Source organism: Coregonus clupeaformis, chromosome 37 (assembly GCF_020615455.1).
Source record: "Coregonus clupeaformis isolate EN_2021a chromosome 37, ASM2061545v1, whole genome shotgun sequence".
NCBI classification, from domain to species: domain Eukaryota; kingdom Metazoa; phylum Chordata; class Actinopteri; order Salmoniformes; family Salmonidae; genus Coregonus; species Coregonus clupeaformis.
In genome coordinates, this window is record NC_059228.1 from 34,125,559 (window position 1) to 34,150,696 (window position 25,138).

Here is a 25,138-nt window from a genome sequence, read left to right on the forward strand (position 1 = left end):
ACAGTGAACAGAGAGGTGCTGCTACGTACCCCCAGCACAGTGAACAGAGAGGTGCTGCTACGTACCCCCAGCACAGTGAACAGAGAGGTGCTGCTACGTACCCCCAGCACAGTGAACAGAGAGGTGCTGCTACGTACCCCCAGCACAGTGAACAGAGAGGTGCTGCTACGTACCCCCAGCACAGTGAAGAGGAGGGTGATGAAGAAGAGGAGGGGTCGGTGGCCCATGCAACACCTGGTGGCCATGAGGAAGAACTGCTCCTGGGCCATCTGACGAACTGACCTGGAAATAGATCAGAGAAGACAATTAAACCACAGACAAACTAATCCATCAATCTACCAACTGACCTGGGGACAGATCAGAGAGGACCATTATTACCATAGACACAGACAGCCCCATATGCTCGTCCACTACACAAAGCAGTTAGACAGAGACCAATGTGGTACACCAGTGGCAAACATCCTTGAGGAGTGGCAGGCTTTTGCTCCAACTCAACGCTAAAACATCTGATAGAAAGACAAGACAGACAGCGGGGGTACATACTTGCTGTGGCAGTGCAGTAGCAGGTCTATGATGAAGGTCTGCCAGGCCTTCTCCTTACTGAGTGTGTCCAGAGCGGTGGGCAGCAGAGCGAAACACAGGGTCATGACCTCCAGGGCCTCACAGCACACCTGCTCATCCTCCCCGTCCGGCTCCTTACCCATGTTCGTCTGTAGAGGGGGAGAACAAACACACCGCTGTGAGTTTACAACACACTAACCTCTTCTCTGTATTTCAGGAAGTAAACAGCAGGTGCACAGTGCACATAATCAACCTATTATTCACCTCAGTAAGCACCAACCAAGCACACACACACACACACACACACCTCGTCATCCCACTTACAGAACAAGTACGACAGACAAACACTCAACTGTGACTGTACAGGCCAAACACAACAAACAGATCTGTGACTGTACAGGCCAAACAAAAAAAACCAGCCTTATCAAGGAAGAAGATACACTGACGACAAAACACTTGTGTCAATACAAATAAACTCAATGAGTGGCAGTGGCCTACACACAACACCCCACTACAATGCTACTGTCCACTACAATCTCCTCAGACTGAGACCTAAATAAAAGTAGATAACATCAATTCATCAATGGACTGATGGTGGAATGATAAACAGCTACACAGTAGGTACCTTCTCATAGATCTTGCTGATCTCGTCGTTGGAGCTGAAGACCAGCTGTATGGTGCCACAGCCTGAAGCCCACACTATCTTCTGCACTGCCCGGATCACACAGATGTCAGGGATATACTTTGACGCCTGGAAGAAGTTCTGGGAGGGACGGGAGGGAGGGGGAGAGACTTAAATTAGAGGAGATATTACAGTCAATAACATAGTAGCCTACATAATGTCTCTCCTCCTATCTCCTCTTTTTATTCCTTATTCAGCTTTCTCTTCAGTCTCTCCCTCCCTAGATTTACCCCCCCCCTTCCCCTCTCACCTCGTCAGAGATCTGTTGGGCCAGGCGTATAGCTACGTTGCGGAGCATGCACTCAGAAGCAGGGTTGGGGATGTTCTGCAGGGCACTCTGGAGGACCAGGGCTTGGTCATGAGTGGCCTGGTTGATCTGAAGAAAGGGAAAGAGGATGTTAACATCGACACGGCTGTCACAATCCTAGTTCTACTTCACACGCATGCGTTTGTGTGTGTGTGTGTGTATGTATAACTGAGTAACTAAGTAACCGGTGAGATGGGTGTGGTCCCCTCAGCGTTGGGCTGGCAGGCCTCGGCCACGGCTTTGACGTGTCCGAACCCAACAGCGGTGAGTAGCAGTTTGCCGATCTTAAGAGCGTCGAGGTACGCCCCTCGCCGTGTCTCCATGTCGGCCGACGGCAGGAAGTTGTTCCGTGTGAGCATGCTCAGTACCAGCGGCAGCCCGCCACTCTTCAGGAAGTTGTACTGGAAGTCGCTGGCGTCCTCACCCAATGTGGAGCTGGCTGGCATGAGCAACACATACACCACCTAAGGTGGGTAGGGGAAGAGAGATGTACACACAGGGGAACTGGTCAACAGAGAGCAAAGTGTACAGCACCTGCTATGGTAATGATGAGACAGTCAATCAGCAGCGACCACATACACACACGATGAGACCCACCTCTATGAGGTAGAGGACTTGTGATGGCGAGGGGCCAAAGAAGCGCGAGTCCAGTGTGGGGCTGAGGCCGTTCTCTCCCAGCTTGGCATGGTCCAGACACACACCACGCAGGCTCTCCACGGTACTGTTATCTACACAAACACAAATCACCAGGCTCTCCACGGTACTGTTATCTACACAAACACAAATCACCAGGCTCTCCACGGTACTGTTATCTACACAAACACAAATCACCAGGCTCTCCACGGTACTGTTATCTACACAAACACAAATCACCAGGCTCTCCACGGTACTGTTATCTACACAAACACAAATCACCAGGCTCTCCACGGTACTGTTATCTACACAAACACAAATCACCAGGCTCTCCACGGTACTGTTATCTACACAAACACAAATCACCAGGTTCTATACTGTACTGTCATCTACACAATCAACAGGTTCTGTACTGTCATCTACACAATCAACAGGTTCTATACTGTACTGTCATCTACACAATCAACAGGTTCTATACTGTACTGTCATCTACACAAACACAAATCAACAGGTTCTATACTGTACTGTCATCTACACAATCAACAGGTTCTGTACTGTCATCTACACAATCAACAGGTTCTATACTGTACTGTCATCTACACAATCAACAGGTTCTATACTGTACTGTCATCTACACAATCAACAGGTTCTATACTGTACTGTCATCTACACAATCAACAGGTTCTATACTGTACTGTCATCTACACAAACACAAATCAACAGGTTCTATACTGTACTGTCATCTACACAATCAACAGGTTCTGTACTGTCATCTACACAATCAACAGGTTCTGTACTGTCATCTACACAATCAACAGGTTCTATACTGTACTGTTATCTATACAAACACAAATCAACAGGTTCTATACTGTACTGTCATCTACACAATCAACAGGTTATGTACTGTCATCTACACAATCAACAGGTTCTATACTGTACTGTCATCTACACAATCAACAGGTTCTATACTGTACTGTCATCTACACAATCAACAGGTTCTATACTGTACTGTCATCTACACAATCAACAGGTTCTGTACTGTCATCTACACAATCAACAGGTTCTGTACTGTCATCTACACAATCAACAGGTTCTATACTGTACTGTCATCTACACAATCAACAGGTTCTATACTGTACTGTCATCTACACAATCAACAGGTTCTGTACTGTCATCTACACAATCAACAGGTTCTATACTGTACTGTCATCTACACAATCAACAGGTTCTGTACTGTCATCTACACAATCAACAGGTTCTATACTGTACTGTTATCTACACAAACAAATCAACAGGTTCTATACTGTACTGTCATCTACACAAACACAATCAACAGCTTCTATACAGTATACTCACTGACCAGTTTATTAGGTACACCACCCAGTTTAAGAAAATGGATCACTCCTACAGACAGTGGGTCATATGGCCGTGGCTTGCTATATAAAGCAGGCAGACAGGCTTCGAGGCATTCAGTTACTGTTCGATTGAACGTCAGAATGGGCAAAACGAGTGACCTAAGTGACTGAGCGTGGTATGATCGTCAATACCAGGCGCGCCGGATCCAGTATCTCAGAAACGTCCGCCCTCCTGGGCTTTTCATGCACGATAGTGTCTACGGTTTACCGTGAATGGTGCGACAAACAAAAAACATATAGTCAGCAGCAGTCCTGTGGGCGAAAACAGCTCGTTGATGAGGGGGGTTCGAAAGAGAATTGCAAGAATCTTGCAAGCTAACAGGCAGGCCACAGACAGACAAATAACGGCGCAGTACAACAGCGTTGTGAAAAACAGCATCTCAGAACGCACAACTTGTCGATCTTTGTCACGGATGGGCTATTGCAGCACATGACCACACCGGGTTACACTCCTATCAGCTAAAAACAAGAAGAAGCGGCTCCAGTGGGCACACGATCACCAACACTGGACTATTGAGGAGTGGAAAAACATCACCTGACAGCGAGTTCAGTTTACTTGAGTGGCCTACGCAGTCCACAGACCTCAACCCAATAGAGTATCTTTGTGGTGAGATAGAACGGGTTGTTCACAGCATGAATGTACCGCCGTCCAATCTGCTGTAACCGTGTGATGCCATTGGGTCAGCATGGACCAACATCCCTGTGGAACGTTTCTGACACCTTGTAGAATGCCCCGAATAATTCAGGCTGTTCTGGAGGCAAAAGGGGGGTCCGACCCGGTACTAGATGTGTGTACCTAATAAACTGGCCGGTGAGTGAGTGAGACATTATTTTGTCTATCATGGCTAGAAGAGATCTCAGTGACTTTGAAAGAGGAGTCTCAAAGGATCAAAGGGGGTTTAAAGGGTGTGTGTGTGTTTCAGTCACTAGATCGCAACCCAACTGAACACTTGTGGGAGATTCTGGAGCTTTATTATCCTTATTTTGGCTGTTACCTGTATATCGGTCATATACACATCTCACATTTCTCCACCCGTGCAGGCTTGGTAAATATTCAGCCAAATTCACATCTTTGAGAAAAATATAGCATTTTCATGAAAGAAACCCATCTATGGCTTCATCCCAATTCTCCAACCTTCTCCTGAAATGTGTACTTGCACGCTTCCCATCATAGATTTAACAATGCCGGAAAACTATCCCAACCCAATATTTTTTAATCCATGACGAGGAGTGTGCAAGTGCACATTTCAGGAGAAGGTTGGAGAATCGAGGCATGGCCCATATGTCCCACAGAGAATATTGTACCTGGAGGCATGAGCTTCATGAGTACTCTGGCTCCGTCTCGCAGCAGATGCATGTTGAGGCTACAGCCCTGGTCTGCTACCTGCCACAGGAAGGAGATGTAGCGCAGGTGGAGAGACATGATCTGAAGACAGAGAGAGAGACCAGAGAGAAGAGACAAGGGGTTAGCTCTGGTCCATTTACTCATCTGCAATCATGCACCGATAGGCCAGACATCCACCTTTTTGAGACAAACTTGTTTTGATGACAGTAGTTACAAGTGTGGACTGTGGACTAGAGAACAGTATAAACTGCAGAGCCCCTGTAGCTGAATATGGCCTTTTGACAAAGGAGACTTTCTACTATCTGGATGCTTTCCTATCAAAGGCAACAATTTGAATTGTTTTCTAGGCAGGGACCAAGAGAGCCAGGCACCCTTCCCAAGTAACGGTGACTGACGAGATAACATGAGAGGGGTGACGAGCCACTCTGGGGAAGCAGCTGTGGAGAGTGTTTAAATTCACTCACCACTCCAGGGAGACAGCTCTCCACCTCGGGATTGGGCCCTTCGCTGAAGTGGTTGCCGTGGTTACCAGGTGAGCCAGTGGAAGAGTCCGAGGAGCTGTCTGGGCTGGAGGGCATGTTGGCACTCACCTGGGTCAGCTTGGCTGTGATCAACTACAGACACACATGCACATAGGAGAATATAAGACAGACAAAACATTTTGTATAAATAATCACAGAAACATTACCCAAACTCTAACCTACACAAAAAATAAACTGTCAAGACCAGAGGAAGAAAGAATGTGACTCGTCAAAACATTACGCTCACCGCTTTGTCTTTCAGGTTGAGCTGGCCAATCAGCTTCCTGTCGTCGGCCGGGTCGATGACCTCCCCGCCAATGAAGAGCTCTATCTTGGTGTGCGTGGCGTTGGCCTTGATGCGTGTGAGGATGCCGCGGCGCACCGAGCCAATGGTGTCGTTGGTGTGAGACCAGATGTCCAGGTCATCCACCTGACGGCCCTGGTTAGGGAAACGCACAATCAACGTGATGTGCTTCCCCCGGAACGCCCTGAGAGAAAGGAGAGAGAGGAGATTTTTATCAAACTTGTATTTATTCAGGGGAACCCATTGAGACCAGGGTCTCATTTCCAAATGGTGCCCTGAGGACAACAATACAACAAATTCAAAATGATCAGTAAAAATAAAATACAAATTACAGAATCAACACTACAGCTTCAAACACCACAAATACAATTATCCAATCCAAACAGTGGCAATTGTCATTCAATTCATACAACATTAAAGTCCTAAACTTCCCTAGCAGCACCAGGGTGTCAAGACGTAGGGAGTTTTATAAGCTATTCCAAAAACTGGGGCAGCACTAAAACTGAAAGCGGATTTACCTACAACGGTACGCACTAGTGGAACTTGGAGAGTTAACCATCCCTGTGAACGGGTTTGGGGTCTCATATTTTTTTATTTTAACAGTGAAATGAGGTAGGAAGCTTGTGTAGTAGCACTTTGTAAACAAAAACGGAGTAATGAAGACATCTACGGGACTTTAATGAGGACCAGCCAACCTTTTGATACATGATGCAGTGATGCGTTTTAAAACTGTAACCGGTGATAAAGCCAAGGGCACTATGATAAAAGGTGTAGTCATGAACTGGCAGGAAAGTTGACTGTACAATCTGCTTCCTGCTGTTTAGGGAGAGGCATGATCTATTTCTATTAGAAAAAGCCTACTTTAAATCTCAGCTTCTTAACTTGCCCATCGGTATGTTTTTTTTAAACTGCAAATTATTGTCAATCCAAAAGGCCAGATATTTATAGGCGGGAACCTGCTCGATGAAACACCCATCCAATGCATAAATGTGTAAGCCATCTGAAATATATTTCAATGAGAATTACAAAACAGCATACATTTAGTTTTTTTTGTATTTTTTTTTTTATCAGCAAGGCAACAAAATCAGATTGCAGCTACAACAATTGGGGGCAATTGCATAAATAGGGGTGTCATAGGGGCAATAGCGTACATAAGTGTCATCAGCATACATACAGATGAATGTTACAGGTTTTTGCAGATAGACCAATATTATTTATATAAATTGTAAAAAGGACAGGTCCCAAAATCGACCCCTGCGGGAGAACCTTTAGTAATATCAAGGTTACTTGACACCATCAGAAAGCACACAGTGTCCTGTCTGACAGATAGTTCCCAAACCACTTGCAAGACACCTGGTCGAGGCCAATTTCAGACAATCTTTGAATGAGTAGGGGATGGTCGACAGTATCAAAGGCCTTAGATAGGTCTACAAATATGGCAGCAGTGATTCCTATGATCTAAGTAATTTAATACACTACCGGTCAAAAGTTTTAGAACACCTACTCGTTTAAGGGTTTTTCTTTATTTTTACTATTTTCTACATTGTAGAATAATAGTGAAGACATCAAAACTATGAAATAACACACATGGAATCATGTAGTAACCAAAAAAGCACCTCCACACCATAACACCTCCTCCATGCTTTACAGTGCGAAATACACATGCGGAGATCATCCATTCACACACAGCGTCTCACAAAGACACGGCGGTTGGAACCAAAAATCTACAATTTGGACTCCAGACCATTGCTCGTGTTTCTTAGCCCAAGCAAGTCTCATTTCATATTGGTGTCATTTAGTAGTGGTTTCTTTGCAGCAATTCGACCATGAAGGCCTGATTCAAACAGTCTCATCTGAACAGTTGATGTTGAGATGCGTCTGTTACTTGAACTCTGTGAAGCATTTATTTGGGCTGCAATCTCTGAGGCTGGTAACGCTAATGAACTTATCCTCTGCAGCAGAGGTAACTCTGGGTCTTCCATCCCTGTGGTGGTCCTCATGAGAGCCAGTTTCATCATAGCGCTTGATGGTTTTTGCGACTGCAAATTTTCCGGATTGAATGCCCTTCATGTCTTAAAGTAATGATGGACTGTCATTTCTCTTTTGCTTATTTCAGCTGTTCTTGCCATAATATGGACTTGGTCTTTTACCAAATAGGGCTATCTTCTGTATACCCCCCCCCACCTTGTCACAACACAACTGATTGGCTCAAACGCATTAAGGAAAGAAATTCCACAAATTCACTTTTAGGAAGACACACCTGTTAATTGAAATGCATTCCAGGTGACTACCTCATGAAGCTGGTTGCGAGAATGCCAAGAGTGTGCAAAGCTGTCATCAAGGCAAAGGGTGGCTATTTGAAGAATCTCAAATATAAAATATATTTTGATTTGTTTAACACTTTTTTGGTTACTACATGATTCCATGTGTGTTATTTCATAGTTTTGATGTATTCACTATTATTCTACAATGTAGCAAATAGTAAAAATTAAGAAAAACCCTTGAATGAGTAGGTGTTCTAAACCTTTTGACCGGTAGTGTATATAATTTAAGACAAGCGTAGCTTGGTCTAAAACCAGACTGGTGCACATTAAGAATATCATTTGAAGTGAAAAAAGTTATTAGCTGAGAGTTTGCCAGTGATTCTAATATTTTTGCAAGGTAAGATAGTTTAGAAATTGGGCGGTAGTTATCTAGGCCAGAAGGACCTCCACTTGTGTAAAGGGGGAGGACATGCACCGCCTTCCAGGTCTTAGGGATAGCACCAGAAGCAATTGTTGAATAAAAAATGTGGGTAAAATATTCTACAATGAGGCGGGGAGAAAGCTGCAGTAGAAAGGGATGAAGCGAATCAGCTCCTGTGTATTTTTTTTTTACATACATTTTCCTGCAAATAAATGGTACAAAATTAATTAAAATAAATAGTGAGTGCCTGGAAGAGCATCATTCTCTGGTATCTGTTTAGAGTTGAATAAAGGACGAAAAGGGAGTAATGAAGGTATTTTCAGAAACCGTTCTTTCAAATGGATGGCTAGCTGAGGCAAAATGGCTATCAATTAGCACCACCAATGTCATTTTGATCTGTTATGGTACCAGAGGCTTGAAAAAGAAAAGGAAAGCCGCACACTCTAGGAGCTCAGAGATGCAATAATTTAATATCCTAATAACCAACATTTCCACAGACAAGCTGTCTTCATCAGGGTATAATTTATTTCGCCTCTATAATGGTACCAGAGGCTGTCATAACCTGCTGGGGAAATGAGGGGGGTCGTTTTTTTTTTTTTTTTTTTTAAGATTTGACCACTTTCCAGAATTTAGCTGGATTTCCACCACTCTCAGATACACAATTCAAGAAGTATGTTGACTTTGCCCACAGTAAGACATCTACTTCTCAAATGTCTGAAGGACTGACAGTCAGAGGTAGAATCAGTCAATCTAACCTTAGCCCAAGCTAAGTTTCTTTCATGAAATCTTTCAGACAATTCATGCGTGAACTATGGGTTAGATCTGTCCTTTACTCTTAATCTGTTATATGTGGCATTCTTACGCGCAACAGAGTTAAACAGAGGTAAAACATTTAAGGGCCTGATCTGAATCAGAGATGGAGGACACCCCCCCCAAATCATACAGCCCCAGGTCATACAGGAAATGTTCCTCATTGAAAGTTCTAAAATGTATCTTTGTAATAATGCCTGGACACGATTTAAGTAGCTTAGTATCTCTAATACATGCAATGGGACAATGGTCACTGAGCTCGTTAGCAAAGATTCTGTTTGACTGTATACTTATGTTAGAAGGATATCCAAAATACTCTATTTTTTCAGGGTGATTTAAGTTGGGGCGGGTTGGTTTAGTCATCAGTTGAATTAAATTTAGCTCAGTACAAATATCCTCCAGTCTATCTGATACTGGAATCAACCAATCCAGGTTAAGATCACCCAATATTAATTGAGATTTAGCATAGGTAGACAGCAAATCAGACAATTTGTTAAGGGCAATTGGGAGGGCGATAAACTCCCACTAACGTTAGTTGGGCATTATTACCAAGGCCCACATTTAGGACAAGACATTCAAATTGCTTGTGGATAGAGCTAGTAATACAGACAGCAACATTCAAGTTGTTCTTTGTGAATATGGCGACACCCCCACCTCTGCTAGCTCTGTCAGATCTATAAACATTATATCCATTCAGAGAGACACAGTCTAGCACAGACTTTTTTAACCAAGTCTCAGCAATTATCTAAATGTATGAAAAAGAGAGAGAGCAGAGAGGACAGACAGACGGAGAGAAAGAGAGAGAGGTGGACAGGACAAAATGGGAAAACATGTCAGGAAAACAGGCTCAATATCAGTGCTTCTGCGTGCATTATTGTCTGTCTGCCTATGTCCTCCCCTACCTGGACATGGGCAGTATGGTCCTCTCCTCGTGGTAGTCACTGTCACACTCGTTGATGTACTCCTTGAGCACGGTGAGCACACGGACCATGCGGACGGCCTCCTGCCGGGCCGAGTTGATGCTGTCCTTGTCCCCTTCCAGGACACACAGCGTATCATACGACGCCTTCAGACGGTCGAAACATGACTGGATGAAATCCTCGTGGATCTCTACCTGTATGGGGGGAGAGGAGGGGGAGGACAGTCAGAGGAGTGAGTTCAGGAGAAGGAGATTCATGTCTAATGGTTGACAGTGTTTGTATGGAACTAACTGCAGTGCGTTCCAATCCATCCATCAGGAATCAGGTGCTAGTACTGGAAATAGTACCAATTAGCGATGCACATTTCGGTCAATTCTGCTTCCGACTAACCAACCCTCATTAACCGGTCAACAAACGGTTATATTTTTCCAAACAGTAAAATGACATGACCAACAGAAAATACTATGCATGCATACAAGGAACAGACATTTTTCATTGAGCTTAATGAAAACATGCAACAATAGCAAGCCTATCGTCTTAGTCAAAAGGCTATAGCCTATTATTGAACATACAACTGCTTTAAAACCTCTTAAGGATCGGACCCTTTTTTTCAATTTTCACCTACAATGACATACCCAAATCTAACTGCCTGTAGCTCAGGACCTGAAGCAAGGATATGCATATTCTTGATACCATTTGAAAGGAAACACTTTGAAATGAGTGGAAATTTGAAATTAATGTAGGAGAATAACACATTAGATCTGGTAAAAGATGATACAAAACAAAAAAACATGCGTTTTCTATGATTCTTTTTGTTCCATCTATGAAATGAAAGAGAAAGGCCACAATATGATATTGCAGTTTAGGCACAATTTAGATTTTGGCCACTAGATGGCAATTTAGATTTTGGCCACTAGATGGCAATTTAGATTTTGGCCACTAGATGGCAGCAGTGTGTGTGCAACGTTTCCGATTGACCCAGCGAAGCATTGCAATACTGGACTATTATGTATCAAGTCTGCCCAAATGTGCCGAATTGGTCAATTGATACATTTTCAAGTACATAACTATAGAGAACATACAAAAATGATATGGTAATACAAAATGTAAAAATGTAAGTTTACACACTCCCAGGAATGTCATACATGATGGATCATTAGCTTATACACTAACTTTCACACATCTAGATGGCCGGGCGGGGTGGGTGTGGAACCAGAGACCCAGTTCCTACATTTGAATATAAAAATTGATTTTATCAAACAAAACTATGCTACATTTTATCTCTGGGACCCTTAGGATGACAAAGCAGAGCAAGATTACTGAATGTAAGTACATTATTTACCTTCAGAGGTGAATGTATCAAACCAGTTGCCTTGATAAGTTTTTTGTTGTTGTGCACTCTCCTCAAACAATAGCATTGTATTCTTTTACTGTAATAGCTACTGTAAATTGGACAGTGCAGTGTAACAATAATTTAAGCTTTCCGCCCATATAAGACTTGTCTATGTCCTGGAAAGTTAGCTGTTACTTACAACAGTCATGCTAATCACATTAGCGCCCGTTAGCTCAACCATCCCGTATACAGGACATCGATCCCGTAGAGGTTAATGAAGCAGCTAATAAAACGCAATTTTCAAACATTCGCCAAAATGCAATTTGTGGGGAAACACTGTTCTAAACAGCGCACCTAATGCGAACGATTCCATGTGACAGAGATTAAAATCTCAGTTAGAAATTTAGAAAGAGGGGGAATCTAATAGCAACAACTGGGATGGGTTACTAATATGACTAGGATTGTGCCTTTGGATTCCAGATAACAACAAAAAAGTTAATATGAAAACCAATAGAACAGGAGAGAAATGCTGGTTAATGGCACGAGGAAGTCTTTTCTAAAATAATTGCCTCAACATTTCTAGGGCTGAATTTTGTCTAGGCTACTTTGAAGCAAGGTAAGACATTCCTCATTATTTCAAGTAAAGTAAAACATTCAGGTTTCAAACAATTATACTGCCTCAAGCTCACATTGTAAAGCGGTGGGTGACGCGCTGATAGCCTGCCTACCGGTGACTATATCCTATGCACTCGAATGGCGAATGGGAGGAGCGTTTTAATTATGAGTTGAGATTGAGAAATAAAAATAGTAGCTCTTTTTAATTGTGGCCGTCAAAACAGTTAACACGCGATTGCATTTAGAATTGTTATTTGTTGTGCAACAACTGGGCTTAAAAAAGCACATATCACTCCAGTACCAGCTTTTTGAGAAGATGCTCTCGTGCTGTCTGACAGGTGATAGGCCATTCCACTCCTCAAACTAGGCTCTGTATGCTGTGCGCGTGTGATAAATAAGATACATGACGACTAACGAAAATACACGCGTGCCAATTTAATTCCACTAAATTATTCAAATGAACCTATAAACAGATAAGCATGACTGGTCAAATGTATTTTCACCGGCTAACCGGTTAACGTCCCTAAAACCAATATGTGCAACGGGGCTCGCAGAGGAAGGGATGCTGTAGCGGTGTTTCACACGGACTGTCCCCGTCTAAATTATAATCAACTACAATTGATTGGCAATACAATCACTATTCTATTCATGACTGTGTTTATATGTAAGTGGTTGTCTCAAAATGGCTAGATGATTTAGGATGACCTAACAGCAGATTGAGCCGTTATTGTTACCGGGACAGCGGACACCCAGGTTACCTGATTGACTTGTAGTTTTGGTCCGAGGTTGGTGTAAATCTCTTTCAGCAGGTCTATGGCTCGACTGGCGATGTCATCGCTCCCTTGAATTACGACCTGGCAGGAGGAAATAACAGACGGAATCAATGGACGCCTCCGGCCCCCTCTCTCTATCACACAGCCCTGGAGACAACACTGAAAAGTGTGTGTGTGTTATGACTCATCCAGACTAGAGGAGGGGGCCATTAATAGGTACTCAGCAACAGCCCACAGAATCATCACCAGTCACTACCCGCTGACCCTGAGCAGGTCTCACACACTAACAGCACTTACAGCAGTGCACTAACCCAGCCTCAAATACTGTGTGTGTGTGTGTGTGTGTGTGTGTGTGCGCACGCTAAATGTGTACCACGCACGGCTTACCAGCCAAATCAATAACATCAGTGCTGTAAAATGAGCTTTGCTTAGGATGCAAAAAAATACATAATTCGCAACCAAACATTGCATATGAGAAAATCCAATGAACTCAAAAGTAGCCTAGACTCATACCGTGCAAAAAGGCTGAATACCCAAATATACAATAACACAACTCCTGAATCAGCTATGCATAGGAAGTGAGAACAAGGTTTAGAAATCCCACATCTAAAACAAATGAACTTGTGAATTATCTAATATACCCAGAGCGTGAATAACAAGGTTAGAAGAACACTTTGAACCAACACAGGTTTCATCATCATCAGAAGCCATTGGTCAGACTAAGGGTGTAATGGTTCGCAAAACCCACGGTTCGGTACGTATTGCGGTTTTGGGGTCACGGTTCGATTACCGTACAGCAGAAAAATGAAATTCCAACAGTTACTGTAGTTAAATGTTTGTTTACTGGCAAAATACGCACAATTTAAAAGCACCCTATTTGTGGCCCAAGTCCAGTTTCTGTGACATCATTCACAATGTTCCTGGCATTTTCTGTTGTGACAGGGATTGTTATGTTGGGCCTCAAGGACCCGTTCCGAAATGGACCTGGGGCTTTCCCACCCTGACAAATATGCATAAATACATTTTTCAATATAGAGACCCGTTCCGAACGGACCCGAGGTCGACAAGTTCCGTATAGACGTGGTCGGATCCGAGTGAAGGAAGCAGCAGAAAAGACCATTTGTAAGCTACTTTATTAACCAGAGCTGATACAACGCGAGGGAGAGCAGGCGGAGGAGAGACCTTGCGGTGTGTTTGCTGTGAGCGAGTGAAACAGGAGCAAGGAGGGAGGGAGGGAGCACCCAACCGAGAAGACTTGCGCTAGTAGACTAACTTCTAGCTTGTCATAGCTAGGTTATTTATCATCCAATATGATTACGTAGTACCTGTCTTGACTGCATCAACCCGAGAGAAGCTAGTTGGCTAAAACAGCTAGCTAAATTAGATGCTAATTGAGTCTGCATGCGCTTTCGTACTGTCCTACAGTTACAAATAACACATCCATTCAGATGATTAAATAGCAGCCTAACTGTTGGCTCTTGTTTGTTGTAGCATATACTTTTCATTTCACTTTTAATTCCATCTTCCATTAATTAGATAATCTCCTAACTTGGTTTTCCACACAAGGACGCTCCATGACTGTAGTGGCGCTTCGATGACAACAAGCTACACGCGCCACTCTGCATAGGCTATTCTCGTTGAGCAGTGGAGAACATGCTATTAACGTTTTATCCACAACTGTCCATCGCCGTTTTAAATCGACTATGAAGCCAAAATGTTCCTAAACTGGAGATTTAAACAATGATGAAAAGGATAGTTTGAAATCCGGCAGTTAAGATACGAATTCTGATTACAACGGGCGCATGGGCTGCAGTTGTTTTAACGGAATAGCCTACAATGTTTTCTCAGCTCAGATTTCCTCTCTAGGCAATGGCATACAATGCAGCGTAGGAATAGCCTATTGGCCTAGTGTTAAAAAATTAATCAATATTGGTTTTATGTACTCATTCAGGTTCACAGTGCGGACCGAAGTCTCCGTACCGAGCGGTTCAGTACCAATACCGTTAAAGCCCCAACTACAACATCATCAGAAGCCATTGGACTGACAGACTCTACAACATTAAACAGCCCTCCCTCCTCAGCACCACAGAAGCTGATGTTCGGTTTAGCAGCATCCAGAAGACTTGTCTGTTCCTCTGTGATGTAAGGACTGCATTTAACAACACAGAGGGATTACAGGCCATGTAGGTCACTAAACACAAACAGCTAGGCTGCTAACTAACTGGGTCAGCCACCCACCGCCCCCTCTCTCCCATACAGACATACTCACTGAATCTATCCGTTTCAGCTGCTCCTGAAACAATCCCACAGAACCCAGAGGTGTATAGATGCATGGAAATGACTAATGATCATCACCTCAAATAGCAGCATTCTTGAATGTGGGCTTGGTGAGACAGAAGACAACATGATCAAGAAAGAAGGATAGTAAAATGCTTGAGCAGTTCAATAGTGCTCATACTGTAGGCCAGACATGCAGTCAGTCATTTCACCCTTTGTTTCAGACACAGAGGTCGCTGCACAGCTATTTTCAGGTCTCTCCAGAGATGTTCGATCAGGTTCAAGTCCGGGCTCTGGCTGGGCCACTCAAGGACATTCAGAGACTTGTCCCGAAGCCAGTGGTGTAAAGTACTTAAGTAAAAATACTTTAAAGTACTACGTAAGTATTTTTTTTGGGTATCTGTACTCTATTTATATTTGACAACTTTTACTTCACTACATTCCTAAAGAAAATAATGTACTTTTTACTCCATACATTTTCCCTGACACGCTAAAGTACATTTGACATTTTAGTCATTTAGCAGATGCTCTTATCCAGAGCGACTTACAGTTAGTGAGTGCATACATTTTTTTTTCATACTGGTCCCCCGTGGGAATCGAACCCACAACCATGGCGTTGCAAGCGCCATGCTCTACCAACTGAGCTACACGGGAGTACTCGTTACATTTTGAATGCTTAGCAGGTCATGTAAATGGTCCAATTCGCGCACTTATCAAAATAACATCCCTAGTCATCCCTACTGCCTCTGATCTGGTGGACTCACTAAACACAAATGCTTCGTTTGTAAATTATGTCTGAGAGTCGGAGTGTGCCCCTGGCTATCCGTAAATTTAAAAAACAAGAAAATGGTGCCATCTGGTTTGCTTAATATAAAGAATTTGAAATGATTTATACTTTTACTTTTGATACTTAAGCATATTTTAGCAATTACGTGTACTTTTGATACTGAATAATATTTAAAACCAAATACTTTTAGACTTTTACTCAAGTAGTATTTGTTTGTTTGGGTGACTTTTACTTGTGTCATTTTCTATTAAGGTATCTTTATTTTTACTCAAGTATGATAATTGCGTACTTTTTCCACCACTGCCCGAAGCCACTCCTGCGTTGTCTTGGCTGTGTGCTTAGGGTCGTTGTCCTGTTGGAAGGTAAACATTCGCCCCAGTCTGAGGTCCTGAGCGCTCTGGAGCAGGTTTTCATTAAGGATCTCTCTGTACTTTGCTCCGTTCATCTTTGCCTCAATCCTGACTAGTCTACCAGTCCCTGCCGCTGAATAACATCCCCACAGCATGATGCTGCCACTACCATTCTTCACCGTAGGGATGATGCCAGGTTTCCTCCAGACATGATGCTTGGCATTCAGGCCAAATAGTTTAATCTTGGTTTCATCAGACCAGAGAATCTTGTTTCTCATGGTCTGAGAGACTTTAGGTGCCTTTTGGCAAACTCCAAGCGGGCTGTCATGTGCCTTTTACTGAGGAGTGGATTCAGTCTAGCCGCTCTACCATAAAGGCCTGATTGGTGGAGTGCTGCAGAGATGGTTGTCCTTCTGGAAGGTTCTCCCATCTCCACAGAGTAACTCTGGAGCTCTGTCAGAGTGACCATCAGGTTCTTGGTCACCTACCTGACCAAGACCCTTCTCCCCCGATTGCTCAATTTGGCCGGGCGGCCAGCTCTAGGAAGAGTCTTGGTGGTTCCAAACTTCTTCAAATTAAGAATGATAGAGGCCACTGTGTTCTTAGGGACCTTCAATGCTGCAGAAATGTTTTGGTACCCTTCCCCAGATCTGTGCCTCGACACAATCCTGTCTCGGAGCTCTCCAGACAATTCCTTCGACCTCATGGCTTGGTTTTTGCTCTGACATGCACTGCCAACTGTGGGACCTTATATAGACAGGTGTGTGCCTTTCAAAATCATGTCCAATCAATTGAATTGACCAAAGGTGGACTCCAATCAAGTTGTAGAAATATCTCAAGGATGATCAATGGAAACTGGATGCACCTGAGCTCACTTTCGAGTCTCATAGCAAAGGGTCTGAATACTTATGTAAATAAGGTCTGTTTTTTATTTTTGAATGCATTTGCAAAAATGTCTAAAAACCTGTTTTCGCTTTGTCAATATGGGGTATTGTGTGTAGATTGATGAGGATTTTTATTTAAGCAATTTTAGAATAAGACTGTAACGTAACAAAATGTGGAAAAAAGTCAAGGTGTCTGAATACTTTCCGAAGACACTGAATGTAGTCCAAAGGGAGTTCAAGGTTTAAAAATATGGTTACAGCTGTCTGCTAAAACAGCTGCATAACCACAGTGCTAAGAGGCTTTATAAACCCCACCCTCCAGAGGAAGTCCAGCCTAATGTGCCCTCAAAGAAAATGAGGCACTGAGCAAATTTCAGGTCTGCTGAGCGCAAACTTGAACTTTGTGAAAATTCAATTCAACTTCCAGCGCGCGTTTACTGTGAACACTGAGGCTGAACCCGCTTTAACTTACAATTTTAACAGTGGTCAAGTAGGTTACTGTGGCTATTTGATCATAATGTAGGCCTACCAGAATGGCCTACCATCAAAAACAATGGAGAAATTGCATCCCATAACATTTCAACATGGAAATAGCTGTTCTATCAGTCAGCCTACAGTAGCAGCCAATGTGTGGTGTTCGATGTAGGCCTACATTCCATGAGACTTGAAAAACAACATGCAGGGCTTGACATTAACCTGTTTATCCACTTGTCCTTCAGACAAGGAGGTGACTGTTGTTTGATGCAAGAAACCACTTTACAAAATAAAATGCATCATTATTCCCATACCATTATTACAGAGAATCAGCATCAGCATTCTGCCTACAACAAAATCTCATGCATAGTTAGTTTTGCATACCAAGTCTTGCATAGTTCGTTTTTGTTTCGGTATGTTGCATTGAAAGTGGCTAATACTGCGTTGATTCGATCACAATTCCCACAGTAAAGGGAAACGTTGATAGTGTTAACTAACGGGGAAAACTCTAGAAAGTTGAGTGAAGTTCAATCTCGTGCGTCTCTGCATGGGCTGATATTTGTTCTGGGCAGCAGTCCCGGGGGAGCTGCGCGAGAGGGAACATTGGTCCAACAGCTGCCAGTTATAACAGCTTCATAACAGTGATAAGAAGGCTAAATAACTCACCCTCCAGAGGTAGTCCAGTCCTATGAGCTCCAGGTCGTCCATCATGTAGGCCCTGCGTTTGGCCACCAGCTTGCCCTCCCGGCAGTTGACGGCCTTGAAGAACCTCTCAAAGCACTTCATGCCGTTCTCCGTGAGCAGAGACGGATCCAGCTGCAGAACGTTGTTCTCAAAGAAGTCCTTGTTGATGTCCGGGTCCAGGTCTGGCTCGTCTCCCATCAGCTTGGAGTACCTGGGGATGAACAACAGAGTTGACTTGGTGTTTCTCGTGTTGAGAAAATTGAGAACATTTGAGTTGTTCTCTATGAATGAGACAAAGGAAATAGAAATATGTTGTAGCCATATTCACCCTTTCGAGGTGATAATAATATTGACGATGGCAGCGTACCATTTGAAGCAGGCCTCTCGGTCACAAAGAAAGACTGCGTTCTCGGCCAGACACTTCCAGATCTGTTTTGCCTGAGGAGCACAGAGCCACAACTGGCCGTCCTTCAGCAAGAACCTGGGGACAACACAGACGCATACATGAACCATTATGATCAGACTACAGTGGCTCAGTTCACCGTTCACTTCCATTCATTGAATCCATGAAGATGAAGAGCTGGGTCGTATTCATTAGGTTACGCAATGGAAAACGTTTTAAAGGGCTTTGCAATGGAAAACAGAAAAGAGCGCGTCGGTCTCTGCCGGTTACAGTCTTTTCTTCTGTTTGGTGCCTAATGAATACTGCCCTGCGGATGTGATGTCATACCTCAGGAAGTTGAGTCTCTCCTGGACTTCCTGTACGTGGCTGTAGCGGCTCCCTACCCTCACCGTCTGGGGGTCAAACTCCGTCTGCTCGGCTACACGACAGACACAATCATCTATGTGAGGGCTCAAGGTGCATCTTTCAATTGTACCCAACTGCTGAGGTTTTTCCAAATGGAAATCTAACATGCTAATTGCCCCAGGGTTAGAAAAAGAGGGTAGAGAACATAGAGAAATAGTATTTAAGATTTTCTGCTATCAGAAAAGTCAAGAATGAGGCAATCGTGATGAATGAGAAAATGTCCCCTCCTGTGTGAGGTGGTCCATACCTTTAGAGAACTGCCTCATGGTCTCCATGTAGGCAGAGAGGTTCTCAGCCACCAGCGTGACCAGGGCATGGTTGTGTTGCAGCTGGTTGATCAGGTCATGACGATAGAACACATGAGGACTCCTCTGGGTCTGACTGTAGAGTAGAGCAGAGAGAGCGAGAGAGCGAGAGAGCGAGAGAGCGAGCGAGAGTGGGTGGGAAGGAGATAGACAGAAAGGTTCAGAGACTTTAGTCACCATGTCTATGACAGGCCGACAACATCAACTTTTACCCCCACTCCTACTAATGAAATTATTACAATAATTTATCTGCAGAATAAGTGGAATTTTGTTGCTTCCCATGATCTGTGTGTGTGTGTGTGTGTGTGTGTGTGTGTGTGTGTGTGTGTGTGTGTGTGCAGAAAGAGAAATGGTGAGGAATTTCATTCTTAAAATCACTACGATGTGTTTAGGAAATGTGAGTAAGCAGTGCTCCCAGAAATGCCCCCAAAATGTCACCCTGCAAACAGTCGGTGATTGAAGCTAAGAGGAGCCGGTGCAGAAAGAGACGCTTTTGAGTGCATCTCAAATTACACCCTATTTCCCATGTAGTGCACTACTTTTGTATGCAATTCCCCATGTAGTGCACTACTTGACAAGAGCCTTTTGTGGCTCTGGTGAAAAGTAGTGCACTATTTGGAGTCATTTGTGGCTCTGGTCAAAGGTAGTGCAGTAGTGTATATGGAATAGGGTGTAATTTGAGGTTTACCTTGAGAAAGGTTTGCTAAAGCAGATTTATGAATGAAAATAAACATTACAGATCTGTTGTACCATCTGAGAGAAAGAGTGAATTTAGACATTTTTTACAATTTCAAATAACAAAATGGCCATAATATCCCCCAAATTAGCTGTCAACTTACCCCACTAAGTTCGTTTGTATGTTAATAGGCATTTTCTTTCTGAAAAACAACAGGCATGTGGTGTGCTACATATTTGCTGCATTTACCAATGCTACTTCAGTCAGTACAACTGCATGTTATTAAAAGCAGCACCTAATTCAACAATATCTATGCTACTTTGAGAACTCAGCGTTTAAGAAGCAAGATACAGTACATTCGCTCGGTTTTAGTCTAAGAATGTTCACTGTTCGATCAAACTGGATGGCAAGGTCAAATCTCAGACTGTTAACAGAAAATGCCTGTTTACAAAAGAGTTGGCATGCTTCAGCCCCTCTGGAAATGTGATTAAAATGCCATTCTTTAAAGGCGTAGAGAAAACGTATAACCAAGCATAGCATCCTGAGCAAAACAAAAATTAAAGTGGGGTGAATATCTAAAATGTTGCAGATAGAAATCTAAAGTATAGAGCTGACAAAGAAGCATGGCTGCTATACAGTGTACATTTCTTTCTGTTATGTCCTTCTGAATTATCCTAAATTTGTACTCATTCCGTTTCTATATCTTTGTAAATCACAAGCATGTTCAACAGAGTTTATAAATGATGTCTCCCTCCCAGCCCGTAGTTGAACTCTGACCCTGTCCATTCCTTTACCTGAGATTCTGAGGAGCCTCTCCGAACAGGCTACAGATCTCTCGGATCTGCTTTAGTGCAGGAATCACCCATTTGTCATTGGTGCGCAACTCTTCTATGAAGCGATCGATCCACTGGATCTTCTGCGTGTCTCTATCCTGAAATGAACATCAACATCAACAGTATTCAAGGAACACACACACACACACACAGCCATAAGCCAGTCCTTGCTAGCACCCCAACATACCCCTAAAAACATTGGCTGGTTCTCAATACCTTGAGCCGTGTGGGAAAGCAGTCGCCTGGCTCTTGACTGGTACCTAGTATTACCTGAGAGCAACTGTAGTCCAGTATCTTGATGTGAGCACTGAGGGCCTGGTCCATGATGTCTACAGGCACGTCGTCGCTGTGAGCCAGGTTCCACAACAGGTTCAGCACCTTGTGGTGAGAGGAGGAGAGGAACCTTCAGTACTCATATCCAAATGGAGCAGAGGAGGAGAGGAACCTTCATTACTCATATCCAAATGGCGCACAGGAGCTAGAAAAATACATCTCTTTAACCCATGTTTACCTTGTGGGCCATCACTCCATCCTTGTCGTCCTCCGCCAGACGACGGATCAGCTCCAACAGCTTCTCACGCTGCTTCTTACTGGCGTTCGTCCAACTCGCCTGCAGACCGCAAACAAACCACCACAGGGGTTAGGAGAGCAAAGTGTGTGTGTGGGCTTCCTCGTTGGTACCGGAAAGTCCCCACAAGGATAGTAAAACAAGTAAAATGATCCCTCGTGAGGACATTTCCCAGGTCCCCACGAGGACAAAAGCTATTTTAGGTTTAGGGGTTACATTTCGGGTTTAAGTTTAGGGTTAGGAGTTAAGGTTAAGGGAAATACATTTCTGGTCCCTACAAGGATAGTGAAACGTGCTGTGTGTGTGTGTGGAGAGAGGTCTCACCTTGAAGCAGTCAAAGAGGTGGTCAAGCTGCTCAGGAGAGAAGTCCCAGGCCAGCTTGGCCAGAAGGTCGTGGACGTTCTTCACGATGGCCTCATGTTTACCAGCCTGCCGGTGGAACAACGTGTCAACAAAAAATGTCAACAAACAACATGTCAACAATCACACTGCTGGATTATCTGTTTTCAGCCTTACATTTCACATGGGGCACATTAACGCCATTTCATGGACCGAGCCATGCTTAGGTAAGGGCGTTTTCAGCAAATCAACCCCAAAGACCTGGAAATGCCCCAGGTAAGACGAAGGATTTCCCATTCTGTCGTAAGAGCTGTTACGGGTCATATCCCCTTCACCTGAACCATGCACAATATGTGTGATCATCAATGATTTTCTCTCTTCAAACGCATGCACTAACACACGCAGGCACTGTACCTGTGCAGCCCAGATGTTGTCCAGATCCTGCATGGTAAGAGCTTTCTCCTTGATGACGAAGCGGAGTATCTTCTCTAGTTTCTCTACGTACTGAGGCTGGTGGAGGCTGTCCCTCAGCACAATGGACAGGATGTGGTTCTGCTGGATCCACTCCTGACAGATAGACAGACATCTTTCAATCTCCATCAGTTCTGCCGACTACGCCACCACAAACCACACTACGGTATACTCTCTGTACTACACACTTTGTGAAAAGGCGCTTGTGTAGCGTTAAACAAATACATTTAACTTCATTTTGTATGTGTGTATTCATGTTCGCTGACAATTATTATTACTAAATAAAAAATACATAGATTTGATTGATTGATGGTTAACTCACCGCCATGCGTTCTGCAGTTAGCCACTCCTCCTCCTCGGGGTTGCCATGCCGATGTGTGTAATAGGACACACTGGAGATTACCTTGTTTACTTCGTTTAGTGCATTCATTTTGCCGTTAAAAGAGGAAATTTGCAATAACCTGCAGATGAAAACATAACCACCACAGATTACTATCAACAAATAGTTCACATAGGGGCAATTCCTAACTAAAATCCACAAGCATTACTCAAATTTTTACATTGACATCAATACACGATGCGTGCACGTATCTCAGGTTAGCGTTCAGCCAATAGTTACCAAGACAGGTGTTTTAAAACAAAACCTTTAGGACAGTTTGGCCTGAAGCGAACTCACCTAAGAATCATTTTTAACCTAAATATTTCTAAGTTCTTGACAGTCTCCTCCTGCCCAGGCACCTTGGAAGCCAGGTTCTTCAGGGACTTGATGATCATGGACAGGGCATCGTTTTTGGCTTCGTTCTTGGCTTCCTTCTTCAGTTCCTCGTCCGTCAGGTTCTCCAGGAACTGAGGAACCATCTCGATGACGGGCAGGAAGTACTTCTTCACCGTGTGCAACGTGAGGAACTCGTAACACTGCCCGAAAGGCCTGGAGGACAAAACAACACAGTCACAACACATCCAGTAGACCATGCTGTTCCCATAGCTCTATTGGTTGAAGCATGACTCTTACAACACCAGAGTTGTGGGTTTGATTGCTCTATGGGCCACATTAAAGTGTCCGCTAAATGACCACATCTATCTAGTCATGAAGACAGACCCGTCACAGCAAGAGCCTGAGGCCTTCTTTAGCGATGGCACGGTGGGATGTTACACACTGGTGGTGAATGGTGTGAGTTAGCCCCATATAATGTAGAAAGCACTGAAGAGCTAGTGAAACATGCTCTTTAAATGTCATCCATTAAAGTGTGTGTGTGTGTGTGTGTGAATACAGTGGGGGGAAAAAGTATTTAGTCAGCCACCAATTGTGCAAGTTCTCCCACTTAAAAAGATGAGAGAGGCCTGTAATTTTCATCATAGGTACACGTCAACTATGACAGACAAAATGAGAAAAAAAAATCCAGAAAATCACATTGGAGGATTTTTAATGAATTTATTTGCAAATTATGGTGGAAAATCAGTATTTGGTCAATAACAAAAGTTTCTCAATACTTTGTTATATACCCTTTGTTGGCAATGACACAGGTCAAACGTTTTCTGTAAGTCTTCACAAGGTTTTCACACACTGTTGCTGGTATTTTGGCCTATTCCTCCATGCAGATCTCCTCTAGAGCAGTGATGTTTTGGGGCTGTCGCTGGGCAACACGGACTTTCAACTCCCTCCTAAGATTTTCTATGGGGTTGAAATCTGGAGACTGGCTAGGCCACTCCAGGACCTTGAAATGCTTCTTACGAAGCCACTCCTTCGTTGCCCGGGCGGTGTGTTTGGGATCATTGTTATGCTGAAAGACCCAGCCACATTTCATCTTCAATGCCCTTGCTGATGGAAGGAGGTTTTCACTCAAAATCTCACGATACATGGCCCCATTCATTCTTTCCTTTACACGGATCAGTCGTCCTGGTCCCTTTGCAGAAAAAAACAGCCCCAAAGCATGATGTTTCCACCCCCATGCTTCACAGTAGGTATGGTGTTCTTTGGATGCAACTCAGCATTCTTTGTCCTCCAAACACGACGAGTTGAGTTTTTACCAAAAAGTTCTATTTGGTTTCATCTGACCATATGACATTCTCCCAATCCTCTTTTGGATCATCCAAATGCACTCTAGCAAACTTCAGACGGGCCTGGACATGTACTGGCTTAAGCAGGGGGACACGTCTGACACTGCAGGATTTGAGTCCCTGGCGGCGTAGTGTGTTACTGATGGTAGGCTTTGTTACTTTTGTCCCAGCTCTCTGCAGGTCATTCACTAGGTCCCCCCGTGTGGTTCTGGGATTTTTGCTCACCGTTCTTGTGATCATTTTGACCCCACGGGGTGAGATCTTGCGTGGAGCCCCAGATCGAGGGAGATTATCAGTCTTCCATTTCCTAATAATTGCTCCCACAGTTGATTTCTTCAAACCAAGCTGTTTACCTATTGCAGATTCAGTCTTCCCAGCCTGGTGCAGGTCTACAATTTTGTTTCTGGTGTCCTTTGACAGCTCTTTGGTCTTGGCCATAGTGGAGTTTGGAGTGTGACTGTTTGAGGTTGTGGACAGGTGTCTTTTACACTGATAACAAGTTCAAACAGGTGCCATTAATACAGGTAACGAGTGGAGGACAGAGGAGCCTCTTAAAGAAGAAGTTACAGGTCTGTGAGAGCCAGAAATCTTGCTTGTTTGTAGGTGACCAAATACTTATTTTCCACCATAATTTGCAAATAAATTCATTAAAAATCCTACAATGTGATTTTCTGGGAAAAAAATCTCAATTTGTCTGTCATAGTTGACGTGTACCTATGA

General features: G+C 43.6%; 1 protein-coding gene across 7 annotated transcripts in view; it reads right to left on the reverse strand.

Moving 5' to 3' along the window:
- Positions 1-25,138, reverse strand: part of LOC121536578 (probable ubiquitin carboxyl-terminal hydrolase FAF-X) — a 78,339-nt gene that overhangs the window by 30,398 nt on the left and 22,803 nt on the right. For 4 of the 7 annotated variants that reach the window (XM_045211637.1, XM_045211639.1, XM_045211638.1 and 1 more), the window contains exons 8-30: positions 23,037-23,288; positions 22,683-22,821; positions 22,304-22,456; positions 21,875-21,979; positions 21,494-21,592; positions 21,253-21,360; positions 20,944-21,080; positions 20,313-20,351; positions 19,416-19,549; positions 19,091-19,181; positions 18,728-18,841; positions 18,343-18,571; positions 12,890-12,985; positions 10,166-10,377; positions 5,712-5,952; positions 5,408-5,557; positions 4,904-5,024; positions 2,148-2,278; positions 1,736-2,014; positions 1,494-1,619; positions 1,187-1,324; positions 544-710; positions 174-282 (exon numbers count right to left, since the gene is read on the reverse strand). In XM_045211637.1, the coding sequence (XP_045067572.1) occupies positions 174-282; positions 544-710; positions 1,187-1,324; positions 1,494-1,619; positions 1,736-2,014; positions 2,148-2,278; positions 4,904-5,024; positions 5,408-5,557; positions 5,712-5,952; positions 10,166-10,377; positions 12,890-12,985; positions 18,343-18,571; positions 18,728-18,841; positions 19,091-19,181; positions 19,416-19,549; positions 20,313-20,351; positions 20,944-21,080; positions 21,253-21,360; positions 21,494-21,592; positions 21,875-21,979; positions 22,304-22,456; positions 22,683-22,821; positions 23,037-23,288 (3,370 nt within the window). The remainder of the gene's footprint in view (positions 1-173; positions 283-543; positions 711-1,186; positions 1,325-1,493; positions 1,620-1,735; positions 2,015-2,147; positions 2,279-4,903; positions 5,025-5,407; positions 5,558-5,711; positions 5,953-10,165; positions 10,378-12,889; positions 12,986-18,342; positions 18,572-18,727; positions 18,842-19,090; positions 19,182-19,415; positions 19,550-20,312; positions 20,352-20,943; positions 21,081-21,252; positions 21,361-21,493; positions 21,593-21,874; positions 21,980-22,303; positions 22,457-22,682; positions 22,822-23,036; positions 23,289-25,138) is intronic. The other 3 variants (XM_045211642.1, XM_045211641.1, XM_045211640.1) reach the window with 1 other exon arrangement.